Genomic DNA, 16,912 nt, shown 5'->3' with positions numbered 1-16,912 from the left:
AGGTATGAACAATAAAAATATAACCTAATTAATTAATAAATTATTAATTCACAGGCAATATTTCAAACTTCAGTGATGGAAACTTCACACCTTCCTATTCCACATTTACATTAAATATTTTTATGTTATCATTAAATTATTTTAATTATTGATTTAACTTTGTAAAACTAAGACACTACAATCTAGAAAGCATAAAAACTCTAATATACGTGAGGGTATGAACAGTAAAAATATATACTAATTAAGTAATAAATAAATTAATCATTATTATTAATTTTAATTCATTATTAAATATAATTATATATAATTATATTTCATAAATTTCAACTAACACATTTACCATTAATATTTTATGTTATCATAATTATTTAATATGATTTAACTTTGTAAAACTAATGACACTATAATCTAGAAAGCGTAAAAACTCTAATATACGTGAGGTATGAATAGTAAAAATATAACCTAATTAATTAATTAATTAATTAATCATTATTATTAATTTTAATTCATTATTAAATATATTTATATAAATTATACTTCATAAATTTCAACTAATACATTTACAATTAATATTTTATGTTATCATAATTATTTAATATGATTTAACTTTGTAAAACTAATGACACTATATCTAAAAAGCGTAAAAACTCTAATATACGTGAGGTATGAACAGTAAAAATAATATCCTAATTAAGTAATAAATAAATTAATCATTATTATTAATTTTAATTCATTACTAAATATAATTATATAAATTATATTCATAAATTTCAACTAAATACATTTACAATTAATATTTTATGTTATCATAATTTATTTAATATGATTTAATTTTGTAAAACTAATAACACTATAATCTAGAAAGCGTAAAAACTCTAATATACGTGAGGTTTGTACAGTAAAAATATAACCTAATTAATTAATAAAAATTAAATTATATTATTATTAATTTTAATTAATTATTAAATATAATTAATAAATTATACTTCATAAATTTCAACTAATACATTTACAATTAATATTTTATGTTATCATAATTATTTAATATGATTTAACTTTGTAAAACTAATGACACTATATTCTAGAAAGCGTAAAAACTCTAATATATGTGAGGTATGAACAGTAAAAATATAATCTAATTAATTAATAAATAAATTAATCATTATTATTAATTTTAATTCATTATTAAATATAATTATATAAATTATACTTCATAAATTTCAACTAATATATTTACAATTAATATTTTATGTTATCATAATTATTTAATATAAAATTTTATTATTAATTTATATTCAATTAATTATTTTTAGTAATTAAATTATAATTATGTTTGATTATTTTTATTATAAAAGTATCGATTTATTTTTATTTAATTTTTTAAGTAATTATTTAAAATAGCAATATATTAAATAATAAAAAATTAAATTTATGATTACATTAAATGTTTTCTTACCTTTGAGTAGTTATTTGTCGAAATAAGTATAGTTTAACCGATATAATACTTATACACTCAATTTTAAAGACAGAAGTTAATATATCGTAAAAAAATAAAAAAAATTATTTAATTTTGATTTATATTTAATACGGATGAATCAAACATTAGTTATAAACTTCTATCAAATAATGTAACATGCATGAGTTGACTTTATTTAAAAATATTTGATTATTAAAGTTAATTAAAACTCAAAGTTTTGACTATTAAGTAAACACAACTCGATGGAAAGAGATTAGGATCTAACAAATTTTTATTGATTTTAGATTTTCATTTAAGTTTTTTTTTTAATTATAAGTTAAATTGTAAATTTGATCCTTATAGTTTAGAAGGAGTTGGAATTTAGTCCATTTTTAAACTATAGACCAAAATTATAATTTAACTTAATAATAAAAGTATAATTGATTGTCAAATTACAAAAGAGTTTATTTTTTTATCAATAAAACTTATTCTATACTCTTAATATAAAGTAGGACAATTATTGCTCATATAGCTCCCATCATCAAAAGATTTGAAGGGAAAAAAAAAGTTTGAGATCATTTCATTTGGTTTTATGATGATGCTTCATAAAAACTTGACCCATGTGGAGATTGTGAGCAAAATGAGGTGGGTTTTGTTTATGATTTATAATTAAAGCAAATTTGACTAATAATTACATTCAATACCTACATCAGTTTTTCTTTCAAGTGAAGCATGATCTTGCTCTTAAAAAAACTACCATCAATATGATGGTTGGCTAATGATTGTTTTTCATAAAAAGAAAAAAAAAATATTTAATATTTAAATATAGATTTCTTTTTTTACTGTTTAAGTAAAATTATTCTCATGTTTGCACTACAACAAATTGAGCCTTCAATGTCAGTTGTAGGAAAAAAAAGATGAATGTACAATATCGGTTGGAGAGAAAAAAGTAAAAGAGGGCATCAATGTCGGTTAATAACCGACATTATAGGCTAATTTCATTTTTAGAAAGAAAGGAAATTAAACATATCACATGATAAATAATAAATACATAAAAGAAACCCTACCTCTTTTGCATGAAAGCAGCTACAACGCCCCTTCCCCCATCATCTTTTTCGATTCTCTCTTCCTCACTCTACTCCTCTTCTTCCTCTCACCCTTCGTTTGGTTCACTGCACTCTCGACCACAAATCTAGTGCTGCACTATTGGTGAGGAGAGTCCAGGAACAGATGTCGTGTTGATTTGGGACGATGACCAAATTTGAGTTGTTGAGTGCGAATTTAGGTGAAGGTGTAGCAGCACACACGACCAGATTTGGGCATAGGTGTTGTGCGTGGATTTGGGCAGATTGGATTTGAGCAAAAAATTTGGATATGGGTGAAGGTGTTCTCCTCATCTTCGGCATTATGCCCACCACCTACCCTTTGACCTCTTTCCCTTAAAATACCCTCATCGTTGCGCTGCCGACCACCAATTCATTGTTCTGCCATACATCCGTATCTAACATCTTTCTTCTTTCCTTTATTTCCCCCTTAATACCCTTCACCTATTTCCTTGATTGGGATCGTTTTTATTAGAGATGCATCTGACTGTTAATTTGATCTTCATTTTTTAATCTCAGATGAGTGACAGTGAGTTAAAACTCCTAAGGTGAATCTTCACTCTTCTCAGGCTCTGCTACTTCTTCGTTCTGTTGTGAAATAAGAATCGTTCAGGTTGCTTTGCGAACCTTTGGAAGTGGCCTATTTCGGAGATTAAAGCAAGCTTCCATGCTTAGAAACCTTTCTACAATGCCACTCGTGTTAATTTTCACTTGTTTTGTATTTGAATCCATGAATTTATTGTTGGGATTGATGTCCTAAATCTAGTATATCTCATGGTTTGTAGTTTTGTTAACACAAATTATTTATCTAATAAAATCAAAGGTATTTTATTTGAAGTTTAGACTGCACTAATTCAATTAAATAAACATTTCCTTTGTCTCCACTTCCTGTTGATGTCAAAAGTAATAATTTAATTTCTATAATGTTTATATACATTTATTTAATGCTTCGGGTAAATTAAGCATTATAGAGTTCATATTGTTAATTTATTGTTGATTTTTGGTTTGTTGAAAAAGAGAGTTATATTAATGTATTTGTTAGTGAGTTTTGTTATGGTTGGTAGCCATGTTGTTTTGGATTTATAATTAGCGTGCTAGAAGACTTTAATGAATGTATTGAAAATAATTTTGGCGATAAGTTGTTTTAATTTTGATATTGAAACATGTGGCTTATAAATAGTTTTGGTGTTGATAGGTAGACTTCTTAGTTTTGTCTTTGGTTTTGATATCAAATTCTTATTTCCATGCTTGGGTTGTTAAATTGTTAAATTGTTCATGGATACTACAGCCCAATTTTATATTAGTGTATTTTCTCCTAGGTTTGACAAGCTTACTTCGTTTGGGTTCATAAAAATTTATTTATGGTTTTCATTAAGTTGTTTATGCTTATAAGTTTATAAATTTTCCTAAGAAAATGCATGTTTGTTTTTTGTAGGGAAAACCTCCAGATGAGCTGGGTTTTGTTGGTATGACGAGATTCAATTGCACGATTATTTTAGTTTTATTCTTTTTTTTTGTTAGATGTATCTATATGACCCTCGAAAGTAGACAACCGACTCTCTAGATCTTTAGAATTTAGGGCTTTATGTATATATTGGTCAATATAATTTGTTGATAGGTTTGTTAAACAATTTGTCACTTTGTTGTGAATTAGTTAATTTTGGTGTTTGTTTAAAGTTGAGTTGTATGTATAATAGCAATTAAGATTTTATTTTATGTGTATACAGATAAAAAAGAATATTATTGATTTGCACGTACATAAGCAAAAAAAAGTGTATATGTATTTTTTTCAATAACAAAACCGTGTATATGTATTTTTTTTTCAATAACAAAACCATGGCAGACATTTAATAACGGACAATTATCAATGAAAAGTACGTGAAAAACCGACATTATAGATGATGTTCAATATAAGTTGAAAATCAACATTGAAGATAGTATTTAATGTCGCTTTAAAACTAACATTAAAGATAATTGGTATCAAAATCTTGGTCATCTATAATGTCCGTTTTAAACTGACATTAAAAACAACCGACATTGAAGACCTTTTATAACATGATCTTCAATATCAGTTTTCAACCGATATTGTACTCTTATAATGTTAGTTTTAATCCGACATTAAAGCCCAATTTTATAGTAGTGTTTGATGGAAGCCGGAGTTCATTTTGGTCATAGTTGAAGTGACTAATCAAATTTGGTGTGTGATATCTAATGTAAAAAGAAGATTAAAAAAGTTCTATAATAAATAAATGGAATGCGTATTACCTCACATAATTTTACACATTTGATATTTATAACGAGAATCTAAAATATGTAACACTAAAAAATTAATCCTTTTAGAATTTTGTTTTTGAGAATTTGAATATTCGAATTCGTGATCAGAGGTATATGTCTAAAACAATTAAGTTACGCTTAAGTCAATAATATACTGAAAATTATAGTAAAAATGTGGTGTCATGACAAACATTCTATGACTATATGCAAAATCCTATGGACTACCCGAGAGCCAATGTTGTCATACAAAAGTATTTGAGTCAATGAGTTTTTTCAAGTTCTCCTTATAGTTAGACAAACACGTATTTTTTTTTATCTTATTTAACCACAATCACATCAAATAAATCAACTCTATTATCTAATGTTGGCTTCTAACGAGTTAAAGTACTTTAAATTTGTTTTCCTCTAATTAGATATTTGTAAAAGGAAAAAAGTTACTTCAAATTGTATACTTTTTTTTTTTTTTTTTGACAAAACCTCAAATTGTATACTTGTAGAAAAGAAAAAAAAAATTGCCTCCTAATTTTAGTTTCTAAAATTTCAACTATTTTATTTTATGCTTTAGATTTTTATTAAGTTTTAATAATTCATTTAATAGAAACTTAATCTTTTAGTTATTTACCATACCAAAAAAGGATGTTTACCATTTGGATTGCATGTAGAAAATCGAATGAGAAATTTATATTTACTTGACGAAATGTTTGAAACAATATGTATCAATTTTTTTATAATTAGTTCAAGATTTTTCAAAAAATTTAAAAAATAATAGTTGTTATTATTATTTGATTTTTTATAACTAGTTCAAGATTTTTCAAAAAATTTAAAAAATTATAGTTGTTATTATTATTTGAAACGAAAACCTAACTTTTCGTAACGAGAGTAAAATCTTAAATAATTATTGAGGAATTAATTATACATAGGCTAAAATAGTTTTAGGTTAGATTAAAAACTAAAATATGATATTGAAAATACAATATAAATATAATAAAGGTTTAAGGTCTAATGTGAAATATGACATAAAAAGTTAAACCATTTAAAAATAAAAGGAAATAAAAGAATTGGGCTCCAATGTTTTTAATTGTTATCGAAGGATATTTAGGGCTCCAACTTCTATGTGTTTGTTAGGAAAGATAAGACAAGGAAGTGCCCTTTTAATTATAAAAGTGTTAAAAGGAATCATTACAGAATCTAACAATGTTTTAAAAGCATAATCAAAGCATGTGCATGTAAAAATCAATAATTTCAGATCTAATCGAGACATCGAAAAGAAAGAAGTATTTTGTTGATATAGATAATAATCATTAATTTTTTGAGTATTTTTTATCAAATTTTTATATACTCAAAATTCCTTTCATTTAGATATCATCTCCGTTCATTCATATATCCGTCTTGAACTTGGGCGTTAGATGAACTATTAAGAAAAAAATAGATATGCTTACAATCATCTCACTTTGCTCATATTTCAAAATATAAAGAAACCAATAGGATAATAAATTTGCCCACACACGATTAGCTCACATGGTTAAGATACATATATATTTTTTTAAAGATTAAAATACTATTTTGGTCCCTATGAAGTTTGTTCAATTTAGTCCTTATATTTCTAATTATCCAATTTTAGTCAATATAGTTTCAACAAGTTTTAACTTTAATCACCATCGCTTGTTTATTGTTGATTTTTATTTTATTTTTTAATATCTATTAGCAATTTTACTATAAATTTTTACTATCTATTTCGAAGTTTGTTCAATTTTAGTCACTATACTTTTAGTTATCAAAATTTAGTCATTATACTTTCAATAAATCTTAACTTTAGTCTCCACTAGAACAACTTTTTGTTATGTATTAATATTCTAACTATAAATTTTGAAAACATATTAACATATTGTATTTCTCTTACATGAAAATGATTATTATCATTTAATTAATTTTGATAAAAAATAATTTTGAGTGACTAAATTTAGGATTTATTGAATGTACGAGAACTAAAACTAAATAAACCTTAAAGAACAGGGACTACAATGGTATTTTAACAATTCTTAATTACAACAAATGTGAAAGCAAGAATATTTGAATTAACATTAAATTTCAAGGAAAAGAATGCATGTTAATTACCAAAGTATATTCATAACGGTGAATAATTGATTAAGACAAGCATGACGAATCAAGTAGTTTTTTTTTTTTTTTTAATACATAATATGGAATGGAAGGATTAAACATCTAATTTTGAGGTTGACAGTACATACATAATGTTAATATCTGTGAGTGTTCGAGCCAACTTATGCGTATCTCGACTAATCTCATGGGACAATTCGCTTGACCATACAACATTTAGGTATGAAAAAAACTCGTACCTAAGTAAGTGACCATCATAGATTGAACTCATGACCTCTTAACACTTTATTAGATCATGTCCCCTATTTATCAGTAAGTCAATCCAATATAGTTTGAATCAAGTAGTTGGAAGTTAGAATAGTTGGAATATATTATTCTAACATCTCTATATATATTGTTGGTTCAAGAAAGGACAAAATATAGGGTTATTTTTAAAATATAAATAAAAAAGAGATGAGAGAGTTATGATATTAGGAAGGAAGTATCTGGGAAAGGAACATAAAAGAGATTGTTGACCCTCTCTCTTTCCAATTTCCATCCATGGTGGCTTTCTTTACACACGCTAAATTCGACTCTTTCCTTTTCTTCTCTTTATTTCACACCTGCCCTTATAAACTGCCTCTTCTTCTTTCCCTTTTCTTCAATTTTATCACCTCAGAAACCAAAAAAACCATAACAAAATTCCCCTTTCTCCTTCTTCTTCTTCTTCTTCCCTTTCCCTCATTCATTTCCCCCCCTACCCATCTCGATTTATCCCTCCAATCCGCTTTAATTTGAATCCGGATCTTCATTTCCACAATACCCATTTCGTGTTTTCCTCCAATTCCCTCTGAAACTCAACAAATTTCAAGATCGTTGTTGATTCATGGGGAATTGCTGCGTTGCCCCACCTCGGAACCCCGAGGATCAGAACAAAGGAAAGAGGAAGAAGAAGCCGAATCCCTTTTCAATTGATTACGGCGGTATTAATCACTTCGCCGGCGGCAACGGCGGCAGCCATAAGCTAACCGTCTTGACCAACCCTACCGGCTGTGAAATCGGGGTTCAATACGAATTGGGTCGGGAGCTTGGCCGAGGGGAGTTCGGAATTACGCATCTATGCACCGATAAGGTCACCGGGGAGAAATTCGCTTGTAAATCGATTTCCAAGAAGAAGCTGAGAACCGCTGTGGATATTGAGGATGTTAGGCGGGAGGTTCAGATTATGAGGCATTTGCCTAAGCATCTGAATATTGTGAGTTTGAAGGATACGTTTGAAGATGATAACGCTGTTCATTTGGTTATGGAGCTTTGTGAGGGCGGTGAGTTATTTGATCGGATTGTGGCTCGAGGTCACTATACAGAACGTGCTGCTGCTGTTGTCACAAAGACCATTGTTGAAGTTGTTCAGGTAATTGATTAATTATCAAAAACCTTTGATTCTTTAGAATTTTTGGTCATTCTGGTTTAGATTTTATGAGAATTTTGTGTTGTTGTTTGTATGTTAAGATGGATGAGGTTTCACCCTGTTTATATATCATATTTGTTTTCTATGTCATTGGTGTTTGATATGGATTATATGATCTAAAGATTGAGAAATGATTATCATAACTTAGAAACTCGAGGGGGTATAGTTTGACTTTAGTTTTTTGTCTTGATTCATCATTTAATAGAAGAGAAGAACAGAGGTCTGATTATTGGGGTCAGTTTGTCTCAAATTGGTAACAGTTTGCCGTGGTTGAATGACTCCATGGGCATTTGGAATCTTCTCTATCGACAAATAACTCTGGCTCATCTTGTTTGACTCAATTTTCTCCCAATTCAATTATTTTAAATCAAACTGAGTTAGGAATTGGTAAGTTAATTCTTCTGTTTTAGACAATTATTCTTGTTACTTACTACTTTTTCTTATGTTTCAGATGTGTCACAAGCACGGCGTCATGCATCGGGATCTTAAACCGGAGAACTTTTTGTTCGGAAACAAAAAGGAAAATGCACCACTGAAGGCAATTGATTTTGGACTCTCAGTGTTCTTTAAACCTGGTATGCTTTGGCTTTCATGGTCCCTTGGCTTGTATTTGTGTATTTTGCTTTTCATTTGTAGTGTATGCTTTCTCTTCTTCATGACCGACTCCACTTACGCGCGTTGGCTCCTTTAGGTGAAAGATTCAATGAGATTGTTGGAAGTCCGTATTACATGGCTCCCGAGGTTCTAAAACGAAATTATGGCCCAGAAGTAGATGTTTGGAGTGCTGGAGTTATACTCTACATTTTACTTTGTGGTGTCCCACCATTCTGGGCTGGTAAATATTGTGTTCAATCTTCTGTCCTAGCTTTTGTGTTTGTTTGTTGTATATGTTCTGCTTAAGCTCATTGAAGTTTTTATCATCTCTATGCAGAAACCGAACAAGGAGTTGCACAAGCAATCATACGATCAGTTATAGATTTCAAGAGAGACCCTTGGCCTAAAGTTTCAGATAATGCAAAAGACCTTGTGAGAAAGATGCTCGATCCTGATCCAAAGCGGCGGCTGACTGCGCAAGGAGTGCTTGGTAATGTCTTGGCCTTAAAACATCTTCACTTTCTCTTAAAATCAAGCTGTTGTCGGATGGTAAAATGTGAAAGCATTTGCTTGACTGTTTTGTTTGTCGATCATAAAATGCAGATCATCCATGGTTACAAAATGTGAAGAAAGCTCCTAATGTCTCCTTGGGAGAAACAGTGAGAGCAAGACTTAAGCAGTTCTCTGTAATGAACAAGCTGAAGAAAAGAGCTCTAAGGGTAATTCATCAAATGACCAATCAGTTGTATTTGTCGGGGTTTCTGATATCAGGATCATCATCGTCATCATTTCTTTCTGTATTAAAATGTACTCTCTGGGATTCTGTGCAACAGGTAATTGCTGAGCACTTGTCAGTTGAGGAAGTTGCCGGTATAAAAGAGGGATTCGATAAGATGGATACCAACAATAAAGGAAAAATTAACATAGATGAGTTACGAGTAGGTTTACATAAGTTAGGCCACCAAATTGCGGATGCAGATCTCCAAGTTTTGATGGAAGCTGTAAGTCCTAGTACCTATTTAACTTGCATACAACTTTATGATTATTGACTTGATGATTAGGATATGTTCAAAATAAAACTGTTCCTTTTTTTTTTTTTCCTCTCTCAATGTATGGAAGTAATTTGTCATTATGTTTTTACAGGGCGATGTAGACAAGGATGGATATCTAGACTGTGGAGAATTTGTTGCTATTTCTGTTCACCTTAGAAGAATGGGTGACGACGAAGAGCACCTAAGAAAAGCCTTCGATTTCTTTGATCAAAACCTGAGTGGTTATATAGAAATTGAAGAACTACGACATACCTTAGCCGATGAAATTGATGAAAATAGTGAGGAAGTGATTAACGCCATTATTAACGATGTTGACACGGATAAGGTCAGTTACATCTTCCATTTAATACTTCGATTACTGGTCAATAGAAATATGTAGACACAGAAAACTACCCCGGTCTTGGTCCCGGACCTGGTCCCTCTCCTCCCACTTGTCAAATAAAAAGAAAATGTTAGGAATTTTTGTTTGACTTCAATGAAAATTTATGAACTTATTGAAAATAGGATTACTGAAAAAATATGTGGTAGGTCTAACTTCTCGGCAACCTTTATCATTTGATCTTTCATATTGTTGAATTTGTTCTTATAGATTGTAAATCTGGGTGTTTTGGTTGTTTATTAACATTGAAACACAAATATAACGATAAACAGAAGAGCTATTTTCCATGGCACATGATTTTCAGAATCTGTTTTTGCAGTATTTCTCTAACCTAAAACGATAAGGATCACGGTTGTTTTGAAATCGCAACGGTTCTGTAATATTCAAAAGTGACCTGAATTCTGAGTATTCGTGCAGGACGGTCGAATAAGCTACGATGAATTTGCTGCAATGATGAAGGCAGGCACAGATTGGAGGAAAGCATCGAGACAGTATTCTCGAGAGCGGTTCAATAGCTTGAGTCTGAACTTGATGAGAGATGGATCATTGCAGTTAAAACAATGAGAGGGTAGATGATTTCTTCACAAACAAAACAGGCCAAGTTGCTCAAGAATCAGTCATTCATTCAAAGGAGAACTTACAAATCTTTGGGACACTTCCATAATTCTTTGTTTTCTTTCAAATTTCTTCTCTCTTCTTTTTTTCCCATCTTTGTTCCTTTTTCCTTTTGTTTGGAAAGTAGGATAAGGGGTTGGGAGTTTTGGTGCATTTCTAGATTTACATGTCTTTCTTTTGTTAAAGTGAAGGAGGAAGGTGTGGATGATGGTTTGGTTAGGACTTATAATTCTGATTGTAAATATGTGAAAGTTGGCATTGCCCAAATATTTAAAGGAGAGAAATTTTATAGTTTGGTTAAATATCCAACATTGGGAAATCTTTTTCCTTTTTATTTTCCTCTCTTTTTTAAGACAAGAAACTTTAACATTTAGGAGGTGTTTGGGAGAAAATCGCTCAAAATAACTCAAAGCCCAAAAATTTCTATCAAATTAACATTTTTTTAATATATATATTTTTTTCATTTCTTGAGATGTGGAATATCTAGTTTACCTTCAGTTTAAATGAATCACTTCATTTTTTCTTTTTGTGTTCTGTTTGTTGCTATTGTGATTCGAGCTGGGAGTGTATTGTATAAAATAAATTAGAAAAATAAGTTCTAAGTATAAATGATGCGTTGATGCTTTGATGGTATATTTGTAACGCGTTGGTGCTTTAGAGCTGTGCAACAGAACGCATGACACTCCTATTGACGTTCAAGTTTTCCTAAACCTGACCTAAGTATAAATCCAATTTAGGTTCCTGGTATGTCTTAGGGATTCAATTAAGCTAACGCAGACCTTATTGTAGGGGTTTCCTAAATGTATGAAGAGATAAGTTTTATTTACACAAAAGTGTTGTGCCTGTGCAAGAAAATACAAAAGAGTTGAGTAGTGAGTGATGGAACATGCGAGAATAGTTTACTGTAAATGGTATGCGTCGGTCTAAGATGAATGTACACAAACCAGATTGTGATGTAGATGAGATGGGATGATTTGCTTATCTTTGTTTATGCGTTAGACTTTATTCAACATTTCTCAATGTGAATAACATACAAAACCTATCTCTAGGATGCATGCGTCGAACACAGAATGCAATAAACACCAGTAAGTCTATCTCTAGATGTACTAGGCGTTCTACTTGATACAACTTAGTTATTCTCCCGAATAGTTTAAGTTAAAGATACTTTTACCAATTGATCAAGATGGCTTAAGCATTTGAAATGAAGTTTTGCATAAAGTATAGATACATTCAACATAAACAAGAAATAAACAATGGCAAAGTATGATGGATCAAATATATGAATTTATAAAGAAGCAGATTGTCTTTACAAAAGCAATATTTAATCAAATGAAATGAAAGCGATAAATGAGATGAAAGGAACTGAGTCAAGCCGCAGAGTACAATCTCTTGTATCTCTTTGGCTCAATCTAGTTGTATACAATCACTTGTATAGGAATTGGATGAAGAGTCTTTCTCAAGATTGGCTTCCTCCGCTCCCTGACCAGCGGTGGTGGTGGTTCTCAACTCTTCTGATCGTCTTGGCACCACATCACAGCTTCTAAATAACTACAACTATGACTACACTATTACAGAGAGCGAGAATCTTGATAAATTTCTATCTATTGAACTCTGGAGGGACTTCATCTATTTATAGGCGTTGGTCCCTCCAACTTGGTGATGGGCAGCATTACAGTCCATGCCCTGGTCAGCCGCCTGATACTCGGAAGCTTTTCAGACTCCGCCTGCTACAGGTGCCCATACTTGCAAGTGGTGATATGACACAATTAGCTTGGATCAATGAATCTTCTTTGCGTTGAATTCTCTCCGACGCATGGCCCATGCATTAGAACTTTTTCCTGCGACATTTCTTACTCATGCGTTAGCTTCTTGTTGAAATCCTGCAATATAACGTGTTAGTGCCGCAGTATCTAGTAATAAAACTTCTTTTGCATGAGTTTTCTAATGTTTGAGTGATTTCATGCATTTCTTCTAAAAATGAGGAGAATTTATCATAAAAAATCTTAGTTGTTCCAACTTAAGAGCAAAAATAACTTGTATTTCTACAAGTTATCGTGTTCTTTTTATACTACCAAAAAATCATTGGCTTTAGTACTTCGAAAGCCGAGTTTATTAAAGTTTAAACCTTGTAAGGTCATTTAAATTCACGATTCTTTTACATTTTGCTCAATTTATAAGCATGGTTGGAAATAACATGAAAAAACATACGAAAATGAGTGGGTGAAATGGGTTATTATGGTATATAGAAAATTGTATGGATGACCCAAAATGGGAAACCCAAATGAAATTTGACCTACGTTTTGAAAACAAAGGGATTCCTTCGTGAAATTACCAAAATCCCATCTAGTTTTCTCCTGTGATTTTTTCTTCTCCTGGAACTAGGGATGACAATGGAGTTGGGGCAGGATGGGGATACACTCCCCATCCACGTCCTTATGGGGATTTTTAATCCCTGTCCCAGCCCCATTTCCCGTTTTGGGGGATTTTTAATATATGAAATCATGATTGAATTAATAAATATTTGGGTCCCCGTGGGAAAAATTTCTGCTTTTTATTTTATTATTTTTATGATTTAAAATTAATTAAATTAGTATTTACATTGAAATTGTAAATTTTATGTAATAAATTAGTATCATTGTTACATATATTTATTTAAATTAATAATTGAAGCATATTTTAATATTTTTTATTTATAAATTTAATAATAATTATATTTATTATATTAGATAATTAAAAATAGAAACAATAAGCTATTGTTTTAGTAGTTTATATATATATATATATATATATATGTATGTATGTATGTATGTATATGTATGTATGTATGTATGTATGTATGTATGTATGTATGTATGTATATATGTATGTGTGTATGTGATATATATGTATATATGTATTGAAGGAAGTCGAATACGAGGATTTCCATGAGCAGCGGAAAGATCATTCCAAATTACAATCATATATGAACTTACAATTACAGTCACAAACAGAAACATATGATTATGCATTAAGTACAGAAATTATAGCTGATAATACATAAGATCAAGAACAAAAGCTACATACTTTTGTAGACTCATCGCCAAGCTCCTTGATCACGAACTGCCACACCCCGCACCAGATTACCCTCTTAACCTTGATGGATGGTGACTGCAGCAGTTACCAACCCTTTTGCTGGCACTTACTGCCTATCTAACCTGTTAAATTTTGCTCAAACTCTGAATACATACATATCATCAATATACCAATATATTAACTCAGAACTTAACACATTTACATTACAGGGTTTCGCAGCATTGTTCATACATGAATAATACAACTCCCTATCTAGAATACTAGCCATTAGACAGACACATGTGTACTAACTAATACAGGTCTTCAATTATGCTTCCTTCAACTTGTTTCTTTGAGTGGCAGAGTAGCAGCAGAAAAGTCTTTTGGGAACTGACCTCTTCTTGAAAGAAAAACATTTGAAAATGTGAGCTAAAAGCCCAGTGAGTGACTTACATAAATCTCATGCTTAAACTAAAAGCTCGAAAACAGAATACTGGAATTAAAATATACCAAGCAAACATGTACATAAAACCTTTACAATCATTGTATCTAAAACCTGAATCTTAATTGAGACCCCTACTTCGATCTCTTCATACTGAACTATGGCTAGGAGAGACCCCTAGTCGATCTCTTTAAAAATATATCGATGGGCATCTCAAGCAACTTCCTCTAAACATCAGCATTGATAACTACTCTTAAACACCATTACATCATTATTCCTTAGTTGAGAACGAGCATACCTCGCTCTAGCTCCCAACGTCTGTTATCGGCCATGAGACCCATGCTTCGGCCTCTTTTTGCTGGTTTATGGCCTAGGAGACCCATACTTCGGCCTCTCCTTCAAAACTACCCACGTGCACGTGGAGGTTTCTATGTACCGTCAACACCTTAGGTACATTTATTCGATGTTTAGGAATATCAACACATGTACTTTTGCAATCTTAGGTATATAAACATAGCACATCAAGCTTAGTTTTAACCCTAACGCATGCTTCATACTTTATAAAATAAGTTGGCTTAAATCTTGTTGAACTAGCTTGTAAAAACTATTAGCATGCGTTAGATATGGAAAACATACTTGGAAAACTCATACATTAGTAACATCATGCGTTGATAAACATTCATAAGCATTAACAATTCCAAACTATCCATAAGCATTAGCAATTCCAAACTATCCTTCTAGCCTAGGAGAAGATATGACTGCCTTTATCCTTAGTTGAGAGTGAACTACTAGATCTAACCCTCAACATTAACCTTAGTCGGGGAGAACCCTTTTGCTCAATCCCTCGACGTCGTATTACCTATGTGCAGGTGGTTATAACTGAGCACCGTCATACCTAAGGTACTTCTGCTCAGATACCTTCTCAAATGTTTTTCAATATCGAGCTGCTAAGATACCTTCTCAAATGTCCTTCGGTATCAGTTGGTCCGGTACCTTCTTAAATGTCCTTCGGTACCAAGTTGGTCAGATACCTTTTCAAATGTCCTTCGGTATCTGGTTGGGCGGATACCTTCTTAAATGTCCTTCGGCATCGCGTTTTAAGTAAAACTAGTCATAAACATTTAGTTGAACACTAAGACTTAGTGCTCAAATCATCATACTAGTTCATCGTAAAAATGGAGTTACTTAAAATATGCTGAAAATATTTGGATAAGATAACATATTTAAATCATGTCAATTTCCATGGAGAACATGCTTTACTTAGCATGAGAAATAGTTTCAAATATATGTTGCTTGGAACTTCATATAAACACTTAGCATGAGAAATAACTTCAAAGAAACCATGATTTCTAAATCATTAAAGCATTAAATTATCACATAGTCACTCATAGATCCTTCAAGTTTACTTCCTTAAGGCTTGATAGGCTTTTCCATGGGAGTTGAACCTACACATATAAGCATACTACTTAGTGTTTACATTAGCCTTCCTTTTAGGCCTACTCAATAAATCAAGCTCACATAACAAACCATCACATTGTGCCTCCTACCATTCACTTTGAGGGTCAGACACCTAGCCAATTTGGAGGGATTGAATGCCAAGAGAATGCACCCTTTGATCGCCCATACTCCCCACACTTAGAAAAATTTTGGACCATCAAGCTGCAGATTCAATTTCAACAATTCATAACTAAATTTCCAGAACTCGTCTCAAGGAATTTCCTTCTACAAACTTTCTTAGAATCACGTTAGCAAAATTTAAGCTCAAAATTCCCTGTCGTTTGATTTGGAGATTCAAACCTTCAACATTGGCCCCAATTCAAGCAGTTGCCTGCTTGTTCAACAATTTCCAGTTCAAAATTCAAAAATATATAACTCGATTTTCAGGCCTCATCTTAAAAAATTTTATTCTAAAAAGTTGTTTATAACTGAGTTAACAATATCACCTCAAATGTTTAGCTCAAAACGCTTCATAATTCGTCCTGGAGCTTCAATTCTTCACTGTTAGCCTAGATTCACTCGAGAAACGAACCCTTCGTCTTTATTTTGCCCCTCTGGCCTCATTCCGGCGAGTTTTCCTTTCACCAGCATAGCCACAGAAAATAGACACATAGAGTTTTCGAATGCCACTGAAATTACACAAATAGCCTAAGTATTTTGTCCAAAACGACCCAATGAATTCGACCTTCTTGCTTATATCACCACCCAAAATCCTGCATGAACCCTCCTTGTGCCACCTTGCCCACTATTGGTGATGAACGGCTAGGATTTAGCAAATTTTCTTTTGCTAACTGCACTCACAATATTACTTCAGTACTACACCTCATTAGATGGCATGGTCTCATCCATATGCTTATTATGCATTCCATCATCAAGCATGACCTTCC

At 31.4% G+C, this 16,912-nt stretch overlaps 1 protein-coding gene across 1 annotated transcript; it reads left to right on the top strand.

Annotated features, from left to right (window-relative positions):
* Positions 1–7,456: 7,456 nt before the first annotated feature.
* On the top strand, positions 7,457–11,354 carry LOC120073726 (calcium-dependent protein kinase 32-like). Its single transcript, XM_039026536.1, has 8 exons — positions 7,457–8,338; positions 8,847–8,970; positions 9,087–9,230; positions 9,327–9,479; positions 9,593–9,708; positions 9,823–9,990; positions 10,133–10,366; positions 10,838–11,354. Exons 1-8 carry the CDS (start codon positions 7,814–7,816, stop codon positions 10,982–10,984), a joined length of 1,611 nt encoding a protein of 536 aa, XP_038882464.1. The 5' UTR covers positions 7,457–7,813; the 3' UTR covers positions 10,985–11,354.
* Positions 11,355–16,912: the final 5,558 nt, after the last annotated feature.

The sequence above is a fragment of the Benincasa hispida genome, chromosome 3 (assembly GCF_009727055.1).
Source record: "Benincasa hispida cultivar B227 chromosome 3, ASM972705v1, whole genome shotgun sequence".
Lineage (NCBI taxonomy): Eukaryota > Viridiplantae > Streptophyta > Magnoliopsida > Cucurbitales > Cucurbitaceae > Benincasa > Benincasa hispida.
Note: the sequence above shows the minus strand (reverse complement) of the source record. Positions and strands in the feature narration are given on the sequence as shown.